At 42.7% G+C, this 25,590-nt stretch overlaps 2 protein-coding genes across 5 annotated transcripts in view; one reads left to right on the top strand and one right to left on the bottom strand.

Annotated features, from left to right (window-relative positions):
* Positions 1–12,148, top strand: part of LOC113268059 (cytochrome P450 7B1) — a 168,400-nt gene extending 156,252 nt beyond the window's left edge. For 2 of the 4 annotated variants that reach the window (XM_026516417.4, XM_057307883.1), the window contains exon 6: positions 6,321–12,148. In XM_026516417.4, the coding sequence (XP_026372202.2) occupies positions 6,321–6,608 (288 nt within the window). In that variant the 3' untranslated portion in view covers positions 6,609–12,148. Of the gene's footprint in view, positions 1–1,111; positions 3,456–6,320 lie in introns of those variants that run through there. The other 2 variants (XM_026516420.4, XM_057307884.1) reach the window with 2 other exon arrangements.
* An 8,862-nt stretch (positions 12,149–21,010) lies between these two features.
* On the bottom strand, positions 21,011–22,339 carry BHLHE22 (basic helix-loop-helix family member e22). The gene has a single exon (XM_026516512.4). It carries the CDS (start codon positions 22,337–22,339, stop codon positions 21,245–21,247), a length of 1,095 nt encoding a protein of 364 aa, XP_026372297.2. The 3' UTR covers positions 21,011–21,244.
* Between the last annotated feature and the right edge of the window lie 3,251 nt (positions 22,340–25,590).

The raw sequence follows: 25,590 nt of genomic DNA, 5'->3' as shown, positions 1-25,590 counted from the left end.
TCAATAAATAGGGCAAATAAGAACTAATATTTGAAAAATATTTTAAATTTTAAGTTTTATTTCTATCTAAATTTTTTTATTTATTTAACTTCTGTTTATTAGTTTCATTATGTGACTATTCCACTAGTCATTAAGTTTACCATTCATATCATGATAGTAAAATCAACATTAAAGTTATCAGCAAATATACAATAAACGTTTACCAAATTACTGCTGTTTTTGCGGTACTGTTCTTTGGTCTCCAAAATTAACTAGCTAACTTTTTGCCGACATTGTTTTCTTGAAATTAGTTGTGGAATGCTGATCATTATTGTCACAGAAGAATATGACATGGTTCAGAGCCATTTTTATACGATTTGGCAAGGTCTTTCATAATCATTTATTCTATAAACATTTACTGAGCACCTACCGCTAACAGGCATATAGATTTATTCCTGTCATTTTTACCAACTTAGGATGACAATCAGACGCTATAGATGTTCATAGAACAGATGCCCATCTGAAACCACCATCCACTGACAGTAAAAAAGAGAAGGAAATCCTGGGAAATTCTGTCCTTGGCCATTTGTCACTGAGAGCACTGAGCCAGGAGCTCTTCACAGGCTCATATTCCGCACTGCCTATCTTTTGTGCCCTATAGACCTTGAATGGGAAGACCAGGCCTTAGATATAGAAAACAGACAATAGCTGTTAGTCCAGAAATGTGAAGACTAGCTCCAGATATAAGTACAGCTCTTCTTGGAGGACACAGAGACTGAAGAGCTTTCGCAGGACATAGTTCTCCCAACCCAACGAGGCGTGATTTCAGGATGTTCAAGCCCAAGAGACTCTAGACTATCACATTCTGAAAAAAGTCCATGGTCTTCCTGCACACATCTCTCTATTTCTAGAATGTTCCTCCTTACTTGTCCACTCAAGAGGTTCCAGAGAGAGTACTCCACAAGAATCACCCTTGATCACCTCTTCTTTAGCAGTGTTCCTGATTCCCACCTCGTTCCTCAGAGAATTTGCCAGTGCCCACTCCATGGCCTGTTGTACCTTTGTTATAGTGCATATCACCTGTGGGTTTCCAATGACTTGTTTGTTTGTCTGTGCTCCCATATGCCATAAGCTCCAGAAGGGGAAAGACCACCTCACTCACTGCCTTCTCTGCATTGTCAAAGCCTAGTACACGAGGGCGTTCACAGGGTGAGTAAATAAGGGGATGCTGGAATGGATGAATGTTCTGAAAGTGAAAATACACTTCAATTAGAATTTTAAATCACCATCAATATTGCATATTCAAATATGTCCTGGGCCTAACTAGAACAAATGGATGAAGTGGCTTGTGTGTGAATGTAACAATACCATCAGGAGTGGTAAAAACTATGGGGAAAGGAAAGCGCAGAGGTATCTGACCATTTGGCTACTTTTGAATTAGCCTTCAGCTCTCACAGGCACGTAGGCCAAGCCTGGCTGAGCAATTAAAAATCAATCAATCAATAAAAACTCAGAAAACAGATTTTGGGGTCAACTTTAGAATTTTTAAATGTTTGGGAAAATAATGTTTAAAAACACAACATGGGCTAAGCAAAAAGCGTTTGGGGACTTACCCGAGTCTACAAGCTACTAACATGTAACTTCTGGGTGAAGAATTATTCTTTTTTTGAATATTGGTTGCTTAGTTTATTGTAATATTAGCCACTTAGGTGGCTCTTGCCTGCATGGGAAATAAATTGGCAACTAATATTGAAGACAATGAGAGAGAGCACAGGAAACACCCCTCCTCAATTTTCCTTTCCCTCTCTTTGTTGGTCTAAATGCCATTCAAAAGAGCTGAGATAATTTAGGAATAGACAGCTTTCTAAATTTTTCTGAAGGCTTCCTCAAATTTACATCTATCATTAGCCAGAATTCAAGCAACTGGCACTCAAATAATCAGTGATGATTTCCTTTCTGCCAAAATGCAGCCTCCCAACCCGGAATTATGGAGAGGAGCAACTCTATTGGCTGGTTCTTCTGTGGCCAGAGGTGGTAAGGTACAAAGGGAAGCCTGGAAACACTGCTGAGCCATAGGGAAGAAACAGCGAACTTTTAAGGTGGTAACACTTTATCACAGCCATGTAGCCTCCTAAAGTAAGGACACAGGGAACAACAAAGTAGTTACAAAGCCATCAGAGCACTCCCGAAAGCTGGGAAGCTGAAAGACCTTATTTAACCTCATGCAAGTCTGCCCTATCTAACTTGTCAGCCGTGTAGGGATTCTAAAATGATAAAACGAATTTGAAAGCCCTTGAATAAATTTGAAATCACTATAAAAACTGTTGTATCAATATTAGTCTGATTATTGTCACTGTTCTACAAATATGCTAGTCATAACAAATGAGGAAATACTCTAATTTTTGGTCTGTACCTCAAATTGGAATAGAAATCATGCCACCAGTCTACTTCAAGAAACCAAATGTATACTGAGCATCTGTTATCCAAAAAGCACTTTGATGGGCATAATGGGGGAGGGGGGCACAGAAGGTCCTTGTCTTTAAGAGCTTAGAGCTTAGGGAATTGGCCTTATCACACGGCTGTGTTCTCAGAGCTAAGTGCTTCGTGTTGAGAGGGTTTCTGCCATCCCAGTAAATTGGCCTTCGTACCCGCTATGTTGGAACCAGCAGCGTGCTGGTAAAACAGCCCTCTGAAAAGCCCTGATTTTGTCCATTTTTGTGGTTTAAATACTCCCACGTGGCTGATTTCATGTGACTCACATGAAGACCCAAACGCAGAGCTGGGAGATGTGCACACACTCTCGAGCTGGTACAAACGAATTGGAACCTAAGTCATGCAGATAAAAAGGAGCTCTGTCATCTTGCTCCCAGGAGGGCTGATTGTAAACCCAGGGCAAGAGCGTAGCCCCCTAGTTGTCCACTCAAAACACTGACAGTTCTTATTTTAGGAATCCCGTATCTTTTCTCTAATCTGGATTCCTACACGCAAAATGATAATGGAGAGAATAGGAAACCTGCTTATATTGTACGTCACCCACCTCAACAAAACTACGTTTTAATGCCTTTTTAACTTCAATGTTTCACATACAGGAAGTGCTCCCAAAAAATCTCTTATACTGAACTAAACGCAATAATTGGAGCACACAAATTAGGGTGTTCAGTGCTCCTAGTCACTTGTACCAAAACTCTGTTCTATCCGAAAATTGTATCACGCATCCAGTCTCGATTTCTAGGGCTAAATATTATACCATTCTCTATTTATGATGGCTGAATATTCATCTACGCTTCATTCTCTACATGTTTATTTACTCATTCAATATCTGTGTTTTCTTCAAAAGCCTGACGATTGCTTTTAAAATATACTTTATTGTCATGTATTTATTCATTAATTCAACAAATGTATATGGAGCCTCTACTATGTACATAGCACCATGTTGGGTGCTTGGAAAATACAGAGATAAATAAGACACTGTGACAACTCCGATCTCCTGGGATTTCTTGGCGCTGCCTCCTTCTGTGGGCTCGCTCCGCCTTCAACCTGGCGGCCACAGCAGCTGCAGGCATCAGATTCACACCCAACTAAGTCCAGAGGAGAAGGGGTGGTTAGCCATTTGTTTGTTTGTTTTGCTTTGTTCACAAGAACGGAAGTTCTATCAGATGTCCTCGCAGACGCTTCCTCTGTAACGTGACGAGATTGGTTCACACACCTATCCTGAAGCAGAGGCCAGAGCAGTGTGATTACCGTGATGGGTGCCCAGACAAACCTCAGCAGAAGAAAGATGTTCAGAAGTCAACCACAAGAATTATGAGAGGAGGAATGGGGAGTTACAGTGTCGTACCCTTTCTTTCGTGATTTCTCTATTCTCGCCCACCTCATATGATGGCATTTAATTGACCGTTTTTAGTTGCAAAGTGCTGAGCCGTTGGGTGACTGCAAAGAGTTTATGTCAATGTGAATGTTGACTCCAAATGAATGTGTGCATCTTGAGCTCCTAACACTTTCTTCTATGTCACTGTGACCCCAGAATCCCACAGCTGAGACTATTACGCCCCTTCTCTTCTTGGCAAAAACCAGACCACCTCCGTAGCCTCTGCCACAGGCCTGTCCTGATACTGGTTTCTGCTCCAGGTCTGCATACACTGACCATGGAAAACAAACTGAAAGTAAATTTTAACTCAAAAATACATTTAGGCCCACGTGCCCTTTGAGCTTCATGGTAGTAACAGCGCAAAAGAAGTTGGCCTTTCCTGTTCTTGTTGCATAATAGAAACAACTAGTAGGAATTTCTAGGATGTTTACAATGAGGAAATGGAATAGAAGGAGGTGGAAAACTAGAGGAGTGACATTGCTGATTGAGCAGAATTTTTTGTTTGGTTTGGTTTGGTTTTCTTAAAGGTTTTATTTATTTATGTGACAGAGAGAGTGAGAGAGGGAGCACAAGCAGGGGGAGCAGCAGAGGGAGAGCGAGAAGCAGGCTCCCTGCTGATCACGCGGGGCTCAATCCTAGGGCCCTGGGGGTCATGACCTGAGCCAAAGGCAGCCACTGAATGACTGAGCCACCCAGGCGCCCCTGACTGAGTAGAAATTTGAGGGAATTGGATATGAACACTACCTGCAGGTCACTGGGATGGGGGAGAATCATGCATTTATCCCACCAGCCTCTTAGAGAGCAGCACATTCACTTTCACAAAGAAGAACAGGAGAGCCGTGAAGTAAAGCAATGGTTGGCTGATTTATGAAGTCAGGACACTATGAAGTCATAACCCAAGTCAAGTTCTCCTTTTGTATTTCCTGGCTTAAATAGTGTGGCTATAGTGAGATCTTTCTCCAACAAATCATTTCATGAGTCCGTTAACTTGAACTGACTTGGCTAGGTGAGGAGCTCCTGTGGAGTGTTCTCTCCTCAGGTTGGTCAGTGAGAAGGAGGAAGCAGCAGTCCTAAACTCAGGCAAGCAGACTTGGGCCCCAGTCATGGAAAAAGGTCATCAGGAGGGAGTACCATATTGTACTCTATCTCCAGGAGCAAAGTGCATGTCAACAAGAGTGTCCTAGTGCGTTACTATAGGGAGGGACAGGTTAGCACTGGTTAGATCCTATTCAGATACATTCCAGAACTGTCTGGGGCAGGGGGAATGCTTGTGTTCTCATGCAGATTACTTTGGCCATTATGATGGCACCAACTTGCAAGTTGGAGGGGAATTGACACCACCAAAAGTGTGCTTTCCAACCATGACTATTTATCAAAATAGGTATCTAGGTAAAAGAAGACAAGCCCAGTACTTTTAAAGGAAATTATCTTGATGGCATTCATATTGAGTGAGAAAATTAGATCATTTGTGATGGATTCAGAATCTGTCCGCCTATTGTAGGGCTTTCGCTGTAACATGAAATGCTTTCAATCTGACCTGCTTCCTTGCCTCTGACTTCATGTAGTTCATATCAGAGCTGTGTGCTGAGCAGGTCTAATGCTAATGAGCACCAAGTATAGGAAATACTTGGTCATTTTCATGCATGCCACGTGCATTAATTTAATCAATGGCTTAATTCACCATGGGCTGAAATAAGGTCACTCAGTTTCTTCTCAGAAACTCAAGTGAGAGTAAATTAATTCCAGGCTAAACACCCTAGGTAAACCAGTTCCATAATTTTCTGTAACAATTAATGTAACTTATTTATGAAAACATACCGGAAATACGTGCCACCCTAGAGTTAGCCCAAAGAGGGTGCATTGTAATAGCACCACGCTAGGAGAAATTCAGTACAACATCAAAAAAACAAGCAAGAGGGATTTTGTGGCTTAGTTCCTCTCTGGTGCTTCATGTGAAATTCAAATTTCATTTTATCTCTATTTAACCCAAGTGTAAGCACTGAATCTTAGGTTGAAGTCCTCATCCATTGGGAACTGATGAAGAAGGAGTAGAGAAAGCTTATCAGGCAGCTCCGGTGGCCAATAGAAGTCACTTTCCCACAGTAACAGTGGTGGCCGTGCAGGAACCCTTACCTTGTACCCATAATCAGTCCACTAAGTGGGACCATCTTAGGGAACAAAAATACAGAGACTATATCTACGTAGGAAACTCAGCATAAGAGAGAGATGCAAATTAGGAAAAAGAGCCATATAGGTATATGCATTTCACTCTGATAAGGGAGAAGTCATTTCCTACTAGCATTTGAGTTTGTTTGAAAGTTCATCCATAATTTGCACCCAGTCAAGTTTTACTCTCTGGCATTTGCAGGATTAAAAGGAGCCTTTTCAGACAGACCTAGAGAGTTCCTGGACCTGACCTCCAACTATTTCATGTAAATTTTGCACTTTAACACTCCTTGTCTCTTCTCCACAGGAGTTTAGATTTGATCGTTTTGTAGAAGACGGTAAGAAGAAAACCGCCTTTTTCAAAAACGGGAAAAAGCTGAAGTATTACCTACTGCCGTTTGGATTCGGAGCCAGCAAATGTCCAGGCCGATTTTTGGCAATTGTTGAAGTAAAGCAATTATTGGTTGTACTTTTAACTTATTTTGATTTAGAAATAATTGATGATAACCCTATGGAAGCAAACTACAGTCGCCTTTTGTTTGGTATTCAGCATCCAGCTTCAGATGTTTTATTTAAGTACAAAGTAAAATCTTAGAGAAGCGAGAAAGAAAGAGAAGAAATCTATCTGAACTAACCTAAATGTCCTCGGCTCATCTATTTGTTTTGAATTTCTGCAAATATAATCGCCTTGTTTGTTTAAAAAGTGATAATTTATATTTGACCTGTGATCAATCCAGTTCGTACTTGGTCACAAAACCCATCATAAACTAAAATAGGATGTCGACATGAAAATAGACATCAAAATCAGCATAATGATAAACTCAAAATAGCTTTTTTATGTTTTTCTACATATTGTGATTTTTGCTCATCATGGTAAATGTACCACAATAAATTTGGCACCGTGGGATTTTTTTTTTAAGTCACTCAGATTCTTTTCTAATATGTAAAATCACAGTTTATGTACTAGTGGAAATTTGTGCTGGAAATGGACACAGTCTAACAAATTCAAAATTCTCAGAGAAGAAGGAAATTAAATTTTCATGAGATAAACTGGATGAAAATGTTCCCTTCAAGTGTAATATCAATAATGTCTATATCGCCTGGGTACGTTTGCCTTAAATGAGTTTTGCAGTAGATTAAATGCTCCAGCTTCACTTCAATATTTAATCATCCATAAGTGTTCTTTATTACTATGTATATTCTTGTATACTATGGCTCAATGCAACAAAATTTCTTGTTATGTAAGACCACTCATTTTAAGTTAGATGCTGAGAAGATTTAGCGTATAAGAACACACAAAACCTATTATATATTCAGCATTTTCCCGAGACGCTAGTATTAGGTTTGTTGTTAAGAGCAAATGTTAAAATCATGACAGGATTTATGGTAGGATTTGGTTTTAGTGCAAACTCTGAGGGTTATACCAGTATTACAGTGAACTCTTTCCTAAATTCTTCCATTTAGATAAACTGAGAAACCAGATCGCGGTATTTGTTCTTGACACATCACCTTTTGGACTTGGAGTTTATGTGTATTCTTTTGAGTTACACCATTATGTAATGCAATATAACTTTTTATGCCACAGTGCAGCATTGTGTCCGTGATTCAAAGCTTTCTAATTTCAGCTTACCTGGTGATTATTTGGCGTCTGACCTAAAGGGTGCAACTGTATTTAAATAGGAAAAGCAGGTAATAAAATTCACTTAATTTGTGTTGCGTGGACTGGAACGTCTATGATTTCAGCATCGTGCTATTGTTTTTAAAAAGGAAATTGATTTTTAAAGTAATATTATAAAATACTTACAATAATAATAAACAGGTGGTCTAGCATGTATAGTCTCCTTCTTGAAGTACAGGCTCTAAACATTTCTTCATGAGGCTCTGCCGTCTAAACTGGTTTTGGTTGGTTGGAGATGTCTTTGTTTTGCCCTTGTTCTTGAAAGATGATTTTGCTGTGCGCACAAATCTATTTCCTCCCAGCACTCTGAAGGGACTACGTGTTCTTACGGCTTCCATTGTTGCTATCAAGAGGTTAGCCATTAGTTTAACTCTTCAGAGGGCAGTCTGCCTCTTCTTTCTGATAGGGCCAACGTGTTCTTTTTGTCTTTGATGTTCTTAGTCTCTGTTTATCACACTTGCATGTCACCATGCTTCTTGAGTCTGAGAATGTGTGTCTTTCATCAGGTAGGAAATATTCTTCGCCAGAACCTCGGAGTCGTACCTCTCCCAGACCCTATTAGATCCTCTCACTCTACACCCCATGTTGTTGGACCTTTCCTTCCCATATTTTCTACCTCTATTTTACATTCTAGGTAATTTGTTTAGATCTCACTGTCAGTTTAGTCTCTATACCATGACCTGCTCTTTATCTCATCCATGGAGTTTGTTTCTTTCTTTTTATTTAACTTCATAGGATTGAGTAATCATACTCCTTATGCTTTTTAGTTCATGGTACATGATTATGATTTGTCCAGGCAAGGCCCCTCTGGCTTTATCTACTTATTCTATCTTATCCCTAATCTTCGCCATTATACTCCTCCCCATCATAGGCAAACATCTTAATGTGTTTGATATTTATCTTTTCATAAGTATATATTTTTATAAAACATATTACCTATGTGCATGTTAATTTGCATAAACTTATTTTCTATATATGAGATCCTTCTTAACTTTCTTATTAAGCTCCATGTTTTAAAAGATACATACATATTACTTATATATATATATATATATATACATATATACATATATATTTAATCTGTTGTTTCTAACTGCTATGCCACAACAAGCACCCACCATGTTTTAATGATATCTTCACCCCATAATGGAAACTGTATCCATTGGATATTTAATTAGGGGGAGAAGCCTAAGCAAGAACTACAGTCTCCTCCCCTACCTATCCTCCCACTGCCGTGTCCACCATCCTCTACCCTGGGCTGCCACAAACACTGTCCTCAACCCCTGTAGCGTGCACATGTGTGCATACACACACACACACACACACGCAGTCTATGACTGCCTTCGCTCCCCCTGAGATGTTCTAGATTTGTTATGTTCTATCCTCAGGTCCTTACGACCCTCTCCCTTCTGTGGGTTGATTTTGAGCCAGGAAAGCTGCCAACTTGTCAGCTTTCAGTGTTTCTGATCCCACTGAATTTGCTAAGTTCAGTGATTACATTTTCAGTTTGAGAACTCTCTTTTGTTCTTCATATCTGCTTGGTCATTTTTTTTTTTTAAGATTTTATTTATTTATTTGAGAGAGAGAGAGGGTGAGAGAGAGAGCACTAGCAGCGAGGAGAGGGAGAAGCAGGCTCCCAGCCGATCCAGGAGCCTGACATGGGGCTTCATCCCAGGACCCTGGGACCATGATCTGAGCCAAAGGCGGATGCTTAACCGACTGAGCCACCCAGGTGCCCCCTGCCTGTCATTTTTGATGCTTTTTTCCTTCATCATATGCTCAATATCCTCTTCCATTTCTTCAAGTATATTAAGAAACTTATTTTATATTATGCATCTGATATTTCTAAATCATTAGTGTTTTGTGGGTCTGATTCTATAGTTTGTTTGTTTAACTCTTACTCAGTATGGCTTATTTATTGAGCCCATGTTCCTTGGAATTTTATCTCTGGAAATTTTTTAAGACGTAAGTTTTAAACTCATTCCTCCGGGGAGAAGTTGAGTTTCTTTTGTCTGACTGCTGACGTTATTATCAAATGCACATCACTTTAAGTTTGCAGCTTGAGAGGGGATAGAGGGTGGGAGATACATAGGTAACATGGGTTCTGGCCTTAAATCAGCTATAAAATGGCCCTACAATTAGGATAGATGGGAGAGACTTTTTGTTTTGTTTTGTTCTGTTTTATTTTGTTTTGTTTTGTTTTTTCCTTCACCGTCGCTGAGAGAGGGGAGTCTACTCCCAGTCTTGCTCTGTGGAGCAAGGTTTCTTTCTAGGTCACCTACTAAGGTTGTTCCCTTTGCAAGTTCTTGGCTTTGTGTGGCAGTCTTGGATTTCACACACACACGCCCAACTCGGGCCCTAGGCTTTATCTTCTGCCTGCCACAAAGCATAGCCCATTCTTGCTATACTAGGAGGACGTCTAGTCCACCATATGACCTGAAGTAGAAGCCGCCATGTTCTTACCTTTGTCTCAGTAGTACACTTTTGCGATGTTACAGTAGAGAGACCATAGGAGATTATTCAATCCTAATTTCTGCCTAACTCATAATTAGAAGTGTGGACAGGAATTTTGAATAGAAAATAAGAATAAACAAAAGAGTTGAGAAAATATTATATAAAAGGAATGGACAGTAGAACCAAAACAAGAGAGTCTTAGATCTAGTCATGAAAGCATGTTTATGAATAAAAAATGTCATGGAGAAATAAGTTAAAAGACATGGATTCCAGCTATGATATGACTAGTTTGTTATCATCGACCAGTCGTTTTGCCTCTCGTTGCTTCAATTCCTTATTTACAAAATAAAAATAATAAGGCCTTTTTGACATGAGGGTTCCTGATGAGGATTAAACATAGTAAGATATGTGAATTCATTTTGAAAAGTGTAATGCAATGTGCAAACATAAAGTTGTAAAGGAGATACTTTAACAAGGTTGTGCCTTTTAAAAACTGTTCTTAGGTATTTGTTAAGGGGAATAATTTTTTAGTCGTTACATAGTTCATTATGCATTAATTCAATCAAACATTTATTGAGCATTGCCTCTGTTCTAGATACGTTGCTAGGTGCTGGATTACCCCTCTTCCAGAATGCACAATTTATTAGGAAAACAACACATACACAACTAATTTATTTTAAGTGTCCTTGGAAGTAATAAATTCATCTCTTTAAAACAGTTTTAAAATTCTGATTTACCACTAGATCTAGCCTTCCATCACTGACTCCGAAGTGGTGTTCTATAATGAGAAATTACTATGTGCATAATTACATACAATAAAACATATACATCGGGTATTGTGATTGTATGACAAAAATAGCCAAACCAAACCTTACTGAGGTGAGGCTCTAAAATCTCTTAAAAACTTTATTTTACATATCATAAAAACCCATCTTTTCATTTTTACAGCCTCCCCTAAGTTTCAAATTAAAGGAAATGAATAATAATATTGTTTTATATCAATGACCAATAGTAATGAAGCATTCAGTAGCAAAAACTAAATGCTTTGAAGACATTTAAAAAAAAAAAAAAAGCTGTTTACCACTAAATAAGGCATGCTACTAAGCAACCTGCATGGGAACATTCATCCGCCTTCTTTTGGTTTTCCTGGCACTACTTAATTATATCTCCTTCATTTTATCATTAAGTGTGGGGTCACACGTCTAAGGTAATGGGGTCACAACTCAAAATCTACATGATGATTTCTGTTTCTTTTCTCATAAAAAAATAATTTGGGTAGCATTTCCTGTAAATGTCTTCTAATTTAACAGTGGAATCTTAAAACCAATTTCAAAGATCAAAGCACAAAAATTATTTAGGTTTTGATCTTAGCATTAAAGAATGTCAGTAATTATAAAAGAAGAATTATATGCCCTTAGAATGTGCACTGTTTTTAACCTATTAAATTCACAATATTGCAAACTATTATTTACTTGAACTGCATTATTAGGTATTCATATTCACATACTCAATTAAGAAAAAGTTAGCAAGCCAAGATTACATTCCCTGTAGCATTATTTTAAATTATAATGAGCAATCACATAAAACTCGCTACTATTTCTCTAAAGCAATTATTACTTAGTCTTCTTCATAGTGTTAATCTAAATTCGGTGATCAATGATGTTTGGACTTCTGAGCTTAAACCTTTATTTTGTTTATAATACTTTTGTTGAGTAAGATAAATTTGATTTGTGAAAAACTCTATTGCACAATTTTAAATAGGAGATAATTTGGCAACACGTTTAAAAATATTTTTTAGTCAGAGGAGTGCCGTATATTATAAAAAGCTGTTGTTCTGAATTGTTTGTTTAATATTACCTTTTGATTTTAAAATGATATATATGTGGATTTGTGAGGAAGCAAATCTTAAAAAGACATTAGGTAAGAAATGAAAATCCTTTGTAAACCTATTTAATTATCTTTTATTTACAACAATAATTCAATAAATCAACTTTTAAAGCACAGGTGAATGACTGTGTGTATTTCCCTACTAGGAACATGTTCCGGTGACAGGAGATTTGGTTCAAAATAGCAAGTTATTTGGAGGATAATTTTGCTGTCTGAATATCCTCACATCCCTGTCTTCCCCCACACACACCCCAAACACACACACACACACACACACACACACACACACGTTCTTATATTCTGATACCCTCCCTAAAAGTACATTCATTGTTACACTCAGAGTATTTTTCAATATATTTAACTTAGCTATGTATGTAGGAAATAATAAAAACAGACCCAAGACATATCAGGGACTAATAAGTTTTTTAATAAGTTTATTTGAACCAGGCCGACCTTGCTAGACCACAGTTCTTCATAATTGCAGTCTTTCTGCGGAGAGATGTGAGAGAACAAAAAATGGAAGAGAGATCCCATTAGATGTGGTCTTTGTCTTCTGCAGCTCACTTAGCACAGATCATGAATGAAGCTGAATAATGCTTGGACAGTATTCTATTTATTCATAAAGCTGAAATCCAAACTGTAGATAAAGCAAGCACCACAGAATGGTGTTGATGAGGATTGAATGTGGCTCCTGCAGTAACTACATCCAGCATTTCACTGGACACTTGGCTTCTCTAAGAAACACTCCGGGAGTCATGAACATTTTACAGGAACTTCTCTCAGACTCTAAAGGTGTTCCTGTGTGTTTCGACGAGTCAGCTCAGTGTTAACAGCTGGGATAAATCATGCCATTAAGTGGGCAATCTATAAAATAATGATCTCTGCTTTCAGTTTTACTCTGAAAAACATTTATTGAGTGAACTAAAAAAAAAATTATTTTTAATTGTCTGGAATTAGCCGTGATCGTGTGAGTAATGATATGCATTTTCTATTCGGGATAGAGCTGGATAGAAAAAATACTCAGGGGTTATGCTGAATAATTTTAAGTGGGTTTGATATAGTTTATTGTTAATTATTTGAGGCATAGTTTATGTTCTCAATTCCTAAATATATTCATTTTTATAAGGAGAGATATGATATATTGCAGACACAGAAAGTAAATGTTTAGAGATAGACTCATGAAGCATTTTATTTCCCTTATAACATTTTGTGCCTATGGAAGAAACTAGAGGTAAAGGTAACTATACTCTAATACCAGGTATATAACAGGTAAAGGTATGAATATCTAATGATTCATCATTGAATCAAATTCAAACACTTATAAAGCATGTATTAGTTTGAGATTTTTATTTGTTTACAAGAGAACATTTTCTGGAATATAATATTTATTTCTAAGAACAAGCCATTACAATTAACATAAAATACATATCATTATTATCTGACAACCCAAATTTTTTAGTAAATTCTTTTATCTTTTATGCTTAATGTTTAAACGAAATATACTTTTATTTCACAACTTCTAAGTACTCTCCAATATATTTAAAGTTTTACAAATGTCTTTGTTTTATTCTTTAAATGGAATTTTTTTAAGTATTTGAAATCACTTTTGGATTTTTTAAAAATGAATCTTAAAGTATACAGAAAGTACCGTCCCTGTGTTTTGAAATTAAGTATCCATTTCTTAAACTTTTTATTTTGAACTAATTTTAGATTTACCCAAAAGCTATAAAATAGCATTCATTTCTACAGAAGAAAGTCCTCAGACTGAACAATGTTTGCAAAAAGTTAAACTATAAGAGTGTTCCCAGGACTTAGCCAGTTGAGGACCTTAGTTAATCCCTGAACTTTGGAGATGTTCGTCCACAATAACTACCCTGTAGGGCAACCTGCTGTAAACAACAACTGGGTGGCAGAGATCATTTGATTGGGTATGCTGGGCAGATCTCTACAATCCAAGGAAGTGTGGTTTTCGGAAAACATTTCTTTTTCTACATTTTAAAAAGAGCTTACTTTGTTCTGTAATTCTGGATTTTACTTAATTTCACTGTCTTGAAAAACCTATACTTTAAAGATATATATGCCTGCTGCTTCTCAAAAAAAAAAAAAAATTAAAGTAAAATACTCCTTGACCCCGATTCCTGATACATGGGACATTCAAGCGATAGCTTTCCTTTCCCCTTCCATGGCTCTTCATGTTTCTGTGGAGGCCTGGTTTGGAAAATCGTTTCTTTTCGTGGCCGTCTCAGATGGAGGGCACAGGCTCAGCCTGACACCAGAATTTTGGCCATGCCGCTGCAGAGAAGCTGTACATGGCAAATGTAGTTGTACTTACTTGAATAGACAGAGCATGATTTAATGTTTTAACCAGTTAGGTAGATAATCTGGGTCTCTCCCATTATAATAAGGTATTATTTGTCTTCTCTTTTCAGAGAGTAGATGAAGATATTTAACAAAGAAATCCTTCTACCAAGTTCTTCAGTAATTTCCAGAGCAGAATAAATGCATAAAATGAGCTTAGGCCATGAAACATTTTTATGTTTAAATCTAAATTCTCATCTCTAAACATCTCTATTAACACAGCAGATTTGAGTTGCAACCATCCTCCTAATAAAATGTGAAATCTTTAAGATTGTGAAGCATTCGTAAATAATGGATCCTTTAAATATCCCTGAACTTTATTCTAAAACTTATAAGGAGAAATAATAATTGCTTTATATAACCACTGATACCATTTTAGCATTTGATGAAGATGTTAATTTATGGTTGGTTAGCAGTTTATGGCTGTCATTAGTTTTTCAGTTTGGTCCACATTAGAAATCTATTTTTCTTTTTTATTTTAATCTGAGACAATTATATAAAGATATGGTTATGTTTTATCTAAAATGTATCATTCTACTATAGCATTTCAAATTATTCACAGATCATAGTTCTTATATGTGCATATATGAATTTAAAAATACAGCAATAAAATGCTTGAAACAGATCATAAATTTGCTTCATATTTTATTGCATCTCTGAATCAGGTTGAGAAGACAAGGGCAACTATGCTCTTTGGGAAAGAATTAACTCTTTCCCAAGCTGGTAAGGAGAATGATATCACAGTGTGCATAATTAAAGCTAACTCCCCATCCAAGCATCCTGGAGGCTTACTTGTCTATTATATTATATATGGGGGGGGGGCTGCAAAATCCTCTTTCCCTTTGCAGTCTAACCTTCCCAGCCCAGTCACTTCTCTTAAAGTTTCTAATCTGTATTTCTGTGTTGCCCGAATTAGAGAACACAGGGGAAGGGAAAGAAAGAAAAGTCACACACACATGCACACACACTCAGGGGTACCTGGTAATTTTGTAATAGTCCAGAAATCTCCTGAATCGTGTTAAGACGAGTAATATAGAAAAGATGGTAGAATTTAACCCAAATTAAACCTAGGAAAGCGAGCAAAGAATTCCCCAGCTTTGCTGGGAAGCAAAGAGCTCTTTGAGGTTTAAAACTAGGGCGTTTTCGCAGAATTCCTGGGTTTCACACGGCTGTGGGGGTGTTCCTGACAAGCCTAGCATCTGGACGTGAACCCACCTGCCGTGGGGGCGCTGGGGACAACTCGATCCTACTGCCACATCTAGAAAGAGAGTTTGAGGCAGAGCCCCTGAACTTCGCTTTTTGTGCCAAGAAACTTGGAAGTTGGATGTTTTTGCTCCCTCAGGAGGGGCCGGGAACCCAATCCAAGGGAAGCAGTAGGAGAAGGGGTGCTCTAGGGCTGCGGATACCGAGTCCCTCCCAGGGCGCAGCGCGAGCAGAGCAGCGCGGTGGGTACCTGGATTGTGGCCGTTCTGTCTGCAACCTTAGGCTGGCTGGAAAGCTGCCCCTTCCCGTCTCCTGCTCTCCCAGATCCCCAGTACAAACATTTGCCCTGGCCTTGGGGCAAAACAGACACCTGGTTATTCAGTACAACCTGCAGAACCCGGTTCTAGTAATCCCATATCAGTGGATCAGAAGAGCCAGAGATCCAATGGGAAGAAAAGGACTCTTAACCCTGAGAGTTGTTTTTGCTCTGAAGTTATTGTCTCCTGGTTCCCTCCCTCCCACCCTCCCTTCCATCTACTGTGTCCAATGTCTGATTTAAAAGGGCAAATTTAAATCAACCTGCACCTCATTGGCTTGGCAAATCCGGGGGCATCTGAGTTATAAGCGCCAATGCAGAGCGCGCAGGAGACGGGCTCATTTATTTTGCCCACACAACAAAAAACTGTTAATTGATGTAAAGTTGCTTGGCACGTGGATAATTTAATCTGGCCTGCATTTTAATTAAAAGAAAACTTATTTATGTTTCTGAGGTTTACGTCTTGCAATTTAATTTTGTTTAGAGGCACTGCTGTGTATTTGGTACCCCCCGACCCCCCACCACCACTTTCCCAACTGAAGCACAGTTTCATTAAAGGTTCTGCTACGAGACTCCTCTGACCAGGATTCATTACCTCCTGCCTTCTAAGAGCACAGTTTTGGGTCTCCACTCACTCTGTCGCTCCACCCGGCAGAGCCGCCACACTGTGCCGCGAGCCGGGAAGTGAACTCTCATCATTATTTTTCAAAGTCTGGGAAGTGTATTATCCTTTTTCCTAGTGGTAATTAGTTACCATAGCATCTAATACGTAAATGTGCCCAGAGCACACCATTAACAGTTAAACGGAGGATTCAATTTAACACATGATTATATCTTTCATAAGTCATTACATTGGAAAAGTCAGTGCCACTCATGCTGGGGCAATCTCAGGGTCCGGGGCGCGTGGAAAGGTTCGGTTCCAGAGTCCGAGACCAAGAGCGCGTGGAGAAGGGAAACCTGTGAGCCTGGGCCCTCCCTGGTGAGCTGTCGGCAGTAAGGATGGGTGGTGGGTGGGATAGAAGGGAGAAGAATTTAAGCCCAACACAGGATCTTGGGGGGATGCCCAGCTGCGGAGAGTGAACGATGTATCACAGAGTGCGCGCGCGAGCGGGTGGGCGCGCGCGCGCGCGCGCGCACACACACACACACACACACACACACACACACACACACACACACACACACACACAGAGGGTGGGGAGCGGACACCAGGGGTAACTAGCAAGATCTCCGGAGATGATTATGTGCTTGTCCTGTAGGAGTCCACGAAGAGCCCCGACGCTTCTGTAGGTGCCTAGTGACAAACTGGAGAGGGGACCTAAGCAGGAATTAGAATTTAGAGAAGACAATTGAAATTAGAGAGAAATTAGAGAAGGAAACCGGCGGAATAGAAGGCCAAGTGGGACCCAGGGTCCTCGCTCCGCCTCATTTGCCTACTTTGTGTTCCCCAACAGTCAGGAGGAGCAGGATGCCTCCGGGCGGGGTGGCTCGCGAAAAGCTCCCTGAGGGGCTGTGCGTGCGGCGCAGGCTCCGAGGCGGCCCGGGTGCTCGGGCAGTCGGGTGTGCAGAGCCTCCGGGCCAGCCTGTCTGCTCGGGCCACAGGACACTTCGCGAGACCACACGGATGCTCCTGGTGCTCAGCTCCTGGGGCCCGACGTGCATGCTCCAGACTGGAGGCACATCTGGGGCCCACAAGCGTATGGGCCAACTTTCCAGAGAGGGCGGCAATTCAGGACTCAAATCTCAGGAAGGACACGGCGCCGGGGGGGGGGGGGGGGCGGGGGGGGTGTTGCGCGATGGGGGAAGAACTGTTTCTCCCACCATCGGTTTCCTTCTCTAAAAGCTGCTGCTGAAGAAACTTTGAAAAGTTTGAGGCCCTATGGAGGGCCACCTAAGTAAATCGCGGAAACCTCTCCCGATCCTTTCAGATGTCCTACCTTTATTCCTCGAACCAGACGCTGGCCAACTCCTGGATTGGGAAAGAGAATTGATTTGTCTGAAATGACCAACATGAAAACAAATATTATTAACCCTATTTTTAATAGTTGTGCATATTCGTCTGACATTTCAACTTATTCTCAACATGCTCTCCTTTCGCCAACCATTCCAAGTCTCTTTCAGGAGTAAGACTGGAGATTGAATAATTAAAGAGTGAAAGAAGGACGAGCATTTCTTTTTCTCCTGAAGTTCAAGCTTTGTTCTTGTACAATTTCTAATGATAGTTGAGCAGTACAGAGGTTACAGAGTAAGTATTTCAAGGAGGTCGTCTTCATAAGGAGAAATATTCAGCAGTAAATCTTGCCGCACATGTATCCCCTATAATGTTAATATGCAAAAAGAAAAAAATCAGCTGACGGTGGTTGTGGTTAATTCCTAATCAGAATGATGGACAGCAGGGCCACAACAATACAAACTAATGGCTGTGTTGCTGATCACTTTACCCCTTGATTAAAGACACCCAATTATGGCGCAGAACAGTGTCGTAATTATGTTTCTTAATCACATCCAGGAGGTTTAATTGCCTTAACGATGTGTTTCATTAAATGAATTTAGGTATTATAGTCGACAGTTTTCATACACAGTTGTTTTCAAATTAACATAATATTAGACATCGTCATGGAAATTGTTTTAATAATCATAATTAGACGCACCCAGGCTTTGTCTGGTAAATGCTGAGAGACGGTCTCTTCCTGCCTGGGGGCTGCCCTGGTCTGTTCCCCCCCTCTGCCCCCACTTCCTGACTGGGAGGGCTCCAGCTTCAAGGCCCTTTGCTGTTATGTTTTCTGAAAAGTTACAGGTTCTGATTAATCTTTTTTGATGGCAAGTGGAGCAGAAAATATCCTCCCTCACCCCCCACTAAGTTTGATGTCATTTAGGGATATCATTATGAGCTGAGGCTATGCAGACAAAAATGCATGTGGCACACTGCCTACAGAGGAAACACTCTGACTCCACCACCGTCACCACCACCACCACCACCACCACCATCTCTATAACCTCCACCAGGAAAAATCAAGCCTTCTATATTTGAAGACATTATTCAGGTCCAAATACAAGCCTCTACAGCCATTCTTTAATAGAATCAATTCTCAACCCAATCCGCATATAGTCCCTAAAAATCTCATTAACAAGCCACACTAGTAAGTTTTGAAAATCTCTTTGGGCATTGTTTACACTTATAATTAAGCCTGGTTGATTCTCCTGTTACAAAAAAAAGTGGAAAACCACAATAAAATCCATTCTCAGAGAATCCAAATCCATCTCTTTTCCTTGGCTTTCAGACAGTAGGAGATACAAATTTTGATTAAAACTCTTTAAAAAACTTTACCCTCTTTGATGGGCCCTGGAATGGTTAACAATGCCATACAAGTGGGAACAAGAATTCCAGGGGCAGCATGGCCTTCAAAGTTCATGCCAGCAGATAGGAACTCTGGATCTCCTCTGGGTCTCACCAGTGACCCCATTTATCTCTCCTCCAATGACCAGGCCCAGCCATCATCTTATTAACAAGTAAACAAGTGAACTAGGGCTACTCTTAATTGTGTATCCCTGCCAAAACTTCAGTTCCACCTTCTCTGAAACTCCTTTCTTTTTTGTTACTTTTCAAGCAAAGACTAACACAGAAGAGAGGTGATTGCTCCTTCCACAAAGCACAGCATAATAAAATGTTTGATCAAAATATTTTAATAAAGATTCTTTCTGACATAGATACACATACAAATGGTCGTACATAGCTGTCATAGTCTGATTGACCTATTTCATATATATATCATTCTTTACACATCCAAAACCCGCCAGTTGATCCATCATAGCTCCCAACTCGCCATCCAACCTGACAAACTGCATTTGTTTTATCTGCAAGGAGTGGAAAATAGCAGGACTCCATTTTTAAAAAAGGTTTTCTTGATTTTCATAGGCTAGAAAGGCAGGCAAACAGCCATGCAAACTAAAACTGAAAGCTCACTTTGGGTAAATAGCTTCTTGCTCTTCCTTAGTTTTATTTTCTTTTTAAATTTTCTCTTTTTTTTAGAAAAATAACAAAGGATTTCACACCATAGGCAAATCAAACCAGTCTTTTAACTTAAATAATTCTCCACAGTTAAAATAACTTATATATGTACATATATATTAAAAGCAATTAAATTAGACCTTTTAAAAATGCACAGCACAGCCTGGAAAAATATTTGCTTAGCATGTTCTTACTTATAGGATCTATTGCTGTGATGTCTTTCCCTTTTAGAATGCAAAGGAGTCCCCTTTCAAAAAAAGAGATCAATTCATTCATCAATTAAGAATACACCTGTCCTGTAATTTTTGGACTGAAGCAATTTATTAAAGCTCAATTTAAATACAGGGATGATGCAACTGAAAATATCCAGGTGACCTTTGATAAACCTAAGCAGCTCAGATACATCAATATGTCTCTTCATACTTGTTGGCAAATAAACCTTTTAAACACTTGGCACACAGTATAAGTTAATCTATAAAACAGAATTTTAGAGGCATTAAAAAAATCTGCACATAAGACCCATGACCTTAACACATGATAAATATTGTTGATGTGGAAGGGTCATTGAAGAATAACAAATAAATACCATGAATTGTTAATACATCATTGCAGAGTGAAAAGTAACAAGGTGCACATAAATATTTTTAAATGCAATTCTTTCAGCCACAGTCAGTTTTTTATATCACTCTTGCCAAAACTTTTGAGCATTTTCACAGGATTAAAGTTCAGAGACAACAAAAAATACAAGTCTTTTCATAGCAATGTGTCTCTTTCTGGTTTTTTCCCCCACTTAAATAAGTCTACATTTCAAGTTTTTCTCCTGGCTCAGAATCAAATTTATTTTCAAGTGCCCTTTCTGATTTGTCTGAATGACTATTCCGTCCCACAAGCCACCCAACCCCGGACTCCTCCTCTGCCCCTCAGGACTAGCCAAATTCACAATTATTAGTAGGATTAGTATCTTGCCATTGAATAAATACCCTCCACGCTAATAACCAAGCGACTACTTCCCAACTTATTTTTTTAAGCTTCCTTGCGGTCTAGGCTGCCGCCAAAGTTGCCACTTTTCTGAGAAAAAAAGACATCCATACTTCATCCCAACTCCACCTCCCTCCTCCCTCCCTCCCCACCCCAAAGACCGAGATTCTGGGGGTGTCAAGGCTAAAAGTCCCGTTTGTCTCTGATACTTCTCCTCAGTTCTCGCCTCTGCTTTGTTTGCTTTGCAAGTGTTTCACAACTACGAGAGGACCAAAATAAAAGGGGTGGGGGGGCAGCTTTTCACTTTCCTCTAGCTTTTGGGTCGGTCTTGTGTTTTCCGGGGGGTGTTTAAGGCTTCTCCGTGCACTGTTTGCAGAGGCTGGAGGAGACGCTGTTAAACAGGGCGCACTTCTCCGGACAGGAGGCGGCCGGGGGCAGCCCAGCGCTGAACGGGTAGCCGGCAGCCTGCTCGTAGGCGCCGAGCGCGGGATGCAGGGCAGCGGCCGCCGCCGCCGCCGCCGCGGAGCTGGGCAGCGAGGCGGCCGAGATGGCCTGGCCCTGGTTGAGGTAGGCGACGAGGCGCCGCATCTCCTCTAGGGCCTGCGCCTGCATGAGGATGTAGTTCTTGGCGAGCAGCAGCGTGGCGATCTTGGAGAGCTTCCGCACCGAGGGGCTGTGCGCGTAGGGGATGACCGCGCGCAGCTCGTCCAGCGCGTCGTTCAGGTCGTGCATCCGCCGGCGCTCCCGGGCGTTGATGTTGAGCCGCAGCGCCTTCTGCTCTTTGGATTTCTTGCTGCTGCTGCTGCCGCCGCCACCGCCGCCGCCGCCGCTGCTACCCCCGCCGCTGCCGCCGCTGGGGCCCCCCGGGGGGGCGCTGGCGCCGCCGTGGAGGTGGGCGTTGGAGCAGCCCTCGGCCGCCTTGGCGCCGCCGCCTCCAGCGCCCGGGGAGGCCCGCGGGTCGCCGCCTCCGGCCCGCAGCACCAGCTCGCAGCGGCCGTCGCTGTCGTCGTCGGGGCTCTGCTCGCCGCCGCTGCTCTCGGCCACCGAGCCCCGGCTCGCACTCTCGCCGTATTTGAGGCACAGGGCGGCCCCAGCCGGCAGACTGCTCAGGCTAGGGTCGCCCCCAACGCCGGCAGAGCCCACCAGCAGCCCGGGGACGCCCACCCCGCCGCCGCCGCCTCCCGCGCCGCCACCGCCTCCCCCAGGCGGTGGCAGCAGCAGCCCTGCCCCCTCGGGGTCAGCCGGCTCGAAGCAGCCCAGGGGCGATGAGGACGACGACGCCGGGCGCTCCCGGGGCGGCGGCGCCAGGGACAGGTCCATGCCCGGGGGCGTGGAGCGGAAAGCCACCTCCAAGCGCTTGGCGGTGGAGGCGCTCAGGCTCTTGTGCAGAAAGAGGTCGTCTTCGCCCGCGGCGGCCGCGCCGAGGTGCAGCCCGCGCTCCATGGTCCGGCGCCGGCGCGCAGCCCCGGCCCGCCGCGCCGGCCGCCGCCGCCTCGGCTGGGGAGTCAGGCGGCGCCGCAGACGCGCCCGAGCCGGGCTCCTGGGCTGGTGCGCGCGTCGGTCCCGGTGCTGCTGGCAGCCCTCTCCCCTTCTTTTTCTTTTTCGCCTTCCCCCGCGCTCTCCGCCTCCTCTTCTTCTTCTTCTTCGTCTCCAGCCGATGGTGCTGGCTGCTGGGGCTCACCATGGGCCGCGGCCCCGCATGGTGGGAGGGTGGGCGCGGAGGGAGTGGAGCCGCCGCCGCTGCCGCCGCCGCTCTGAGCCCAGCCCCGCGCCGCCTCTCCGCACCGTTTATCTTGCTTGGATTCACCTTCAAGAGATTTCCGGACCCATCAACCAGCCGCCGCCACAGACGGGGGAGTCTTTTACATCATTATCTCTGAGTAGGTTATTATGAAGAAGACTCGCCTGTTGGGACAGCGCTTTCTACCCAATCAGGTTAACGTTTTAATTAATAGGATTAAAACGGTAACAAACAATCGCAGGCGCTATCTGGCCGCGAGTCTGAATAGTTTCATTTCCCAGGTCTGAAGACAGGCAGCAGCTAGAGCTTTATAAAAGGCGCCTGCTCCATTATTCTGCGTGCCATCTGTATACACAGCTTAGCGCATATGTTTGCAAGGCGCTGGGTCCTGTTAGTAACCCAACAACTGCCTTTAGCTTGACATGTGTGGCGACTTTCACTCATCAATGAGCACACTAAAAGCCCTACTTAGAGCCGAGGATGTTCTTTGCTCCTTCAGCAAATTGTAGATCGGCGGCAAAGCCTGGGAGTCCCGGGGAAAGCAGACGCCCCCATCCGCTGCACCCCACCCCCACTGCCCTTCCCTCGCCACTGCTGTCTCATCTTGTGCTAAATTACCCTTGCGGGCGAGAATTATACTCCACCCCTGTTCGTAGAATGACTCTGATCTGGATTTGGTGATGGGAGTTTCAGGGGAGAAGTAGTGTCCCGCTGGCTTGCCCAAAATTCACCCAAGATTCTCGGCTAGGAAGAGAGCAAAGCAGTCGTCCCCCTTGAACACACCGCCTTATTTCCACCCGCACGCCCACTGCCCGTTTCCATCCGGATGGGGGGGGGGAAGGAAAATGGAGAACAACTCGATTATGCAGCCCATTAGATTAAAAAAAAAAAAAAAAAAAAGGAAGGGGTGCTTTTGCATTGGTCTCCAAATAACTGCGACAGTGATGGTGATTATGAAGCATACGATTTCCTGAACGGGAAGAAACTGCTTTCTCAAACTTTCCTCAAGATTAAAATCCAGTTGTTTCAGAATGGCCAACTCCACCAGGAGTCAAATCCTCTCACACACCAAGTGGGGCATTTGTGCGTATTTATTTACCCGGAAACATAACCGACAGCTAGGAAGCTGTTCAGGGACCTCTGGATCTGCCTCGGTTGTTCTTGCAGGGCTAGGAAGGGGAGAGCTGTGAAAACAAGTGCTCCTTTCCGGTTGGGAAATGGTACACGCGGTCCTCTCGCTCCTGAGTTCGAGCTGGGAGCAAATGGTATTTAGCGGCTGGTTTTCATCCTCATGACACAAGTAAAAACAATATTTCCCAACACCTCCGATAAATCTTTCTTATGTGGCAGAATTACTGAAGCCTATGAAATTTTTGGTTTCTCTGGTTTCATTAAAAACCTTTTAATTGTGGCTTTCGGAGTTGGCCCCAGGTGTTAGACTCTTTTCATTACATTTTGCTCTAATGTGATGAAATTCTAATTCTCTCCTTACCATATGGTTAAATTTCCCCACTGAGAATTAGTTGAAAAAGGAGAAATAATCTATTAATCTCTGTAATAGATTCACAAATGAGGTTCGCCACAGAACCTGTTTTTCAATGGTAATATCAGAACCGTTGGGCACCTTATTTCATAAAGGAGGGGTGAGGACGACACAGGGGCGTCTGCATTTTCACCTGGAAAGAATGAAAAGGGGCTCAGCGCTATCTTTCCAAAATAATTGCCTGGGTTTCAGTCTCATGGGGACAGAAATACTACGCAGTCGTCGGTGACTTTCGCGCCTTCGGATTTACTGGAATCCAAAGATTGGGAAAAGGCTAGCGGGCTGCGGGAAGCTATCCAGCCTACGACCCAGGCCGTTGGTTCTGGAACGCTTGAGCTGGCCCACGTGTCTCACTGGGGACTTAAAAGCACGTTTACGTGCAGGGCGGCCTCTCGCTCACCACTTCCCTCCCACTCTCCCTCCCCTGGCGCTCGCAGCTGTTAACCTCTCCCTTTAGGAAGCTAAAGACACGCTCCTGTTATTGTTTTTCAATTAGCAGCTTTGTTTTCACTGGGATCATAAACAAAGGTTCTCTATAAACGTAGGTGAGTCTGTGTGCCTGACAGTAACTTACCAAAGTCCTCTGGCCACTTACCGAAGGACTCAGGCTGGCACCGTCGTGGCTCTGGCCAGACTGGCGACACGTCCCCGGATGTCTGACATGGTTTCTCCAGCCACCCTGCCTATCCAGTGGGCCGGCACTTTCCGCGCGACGCCAGCATTCCTGATGGCCCTTCAGTGGGCCCTAGATGGGCGAAGGATCGAGCTTGCCCGGGTCCCGTAGCAGCTCAGGCTTAGCTACCGGCCGCCAAACAGGGCCGTGCCCCGCAGGGCCGAAATGGCCGAGCCGGAGCCCCACCGAAGGTGGCAAAGCCGCCGCCTGCCCTGGCTAGACCTCGGACCCTCGCCGGCCCCTGGTCCTTCGCCGCTACCGCAGAACTCAGCACCGGAGCGCAAGCACCTCGTGGCCCTTCCCCGACCCCACCTCCACTCCTCTCTTCCACCTCCCTGCTCTCCTTGGCCATCCAAACTTGTGGAACAAACTTTTGCGCAACTTTATTTCACTCCGTAGGAGCCAAAAACCTCTCTCTTTGGTGGTTCAAGAAAATCCCCCTGGTCTCCCCGGAGGAGGTGGCTGCTTAATAGTCCCTGGAAACTTAGCTTTGGGAAATGCGGGAGAATTTATAGAAGCTCTAAATGTGGGCGTTATAACAACCGTCGGGGAATGGTCTTTGAGGTTTATGCACTCGTAAACTTTTGCTGATTGCTTCTGGGAAGTTGTCAGGCACTTAACACTGCATTTATCTTACAACGCAATGAGAACACATCTGTCTGGTGTCTCGTGACCTGGTTTAATCGTCGCCACCCTAAGTCACCGCCTGGCTCCCTCTCCTCGCTTAAGTGGGATCC

This window comes from Ursus arctos, unplaced genomic scaffold (assembly GCF_023065955.2).
Source record: "Ursus arctos isolate Adak ecotype North America unplaced genomic scaffold, UrsArc2.0 scaffold_6, whole genome shotgun sequence".
Classification (NCBI taxonomy): Eukaryota; Metazoa; Chordata; class Mammalia; order Carnivora; family Ursidae; genus Ursus; species Ursus arctos.
The sequence above is the reverse complement of the archived record's forward strand: the minus strand, read 5'-3'. Positions and strand labels throughout refer to the sequence as shown.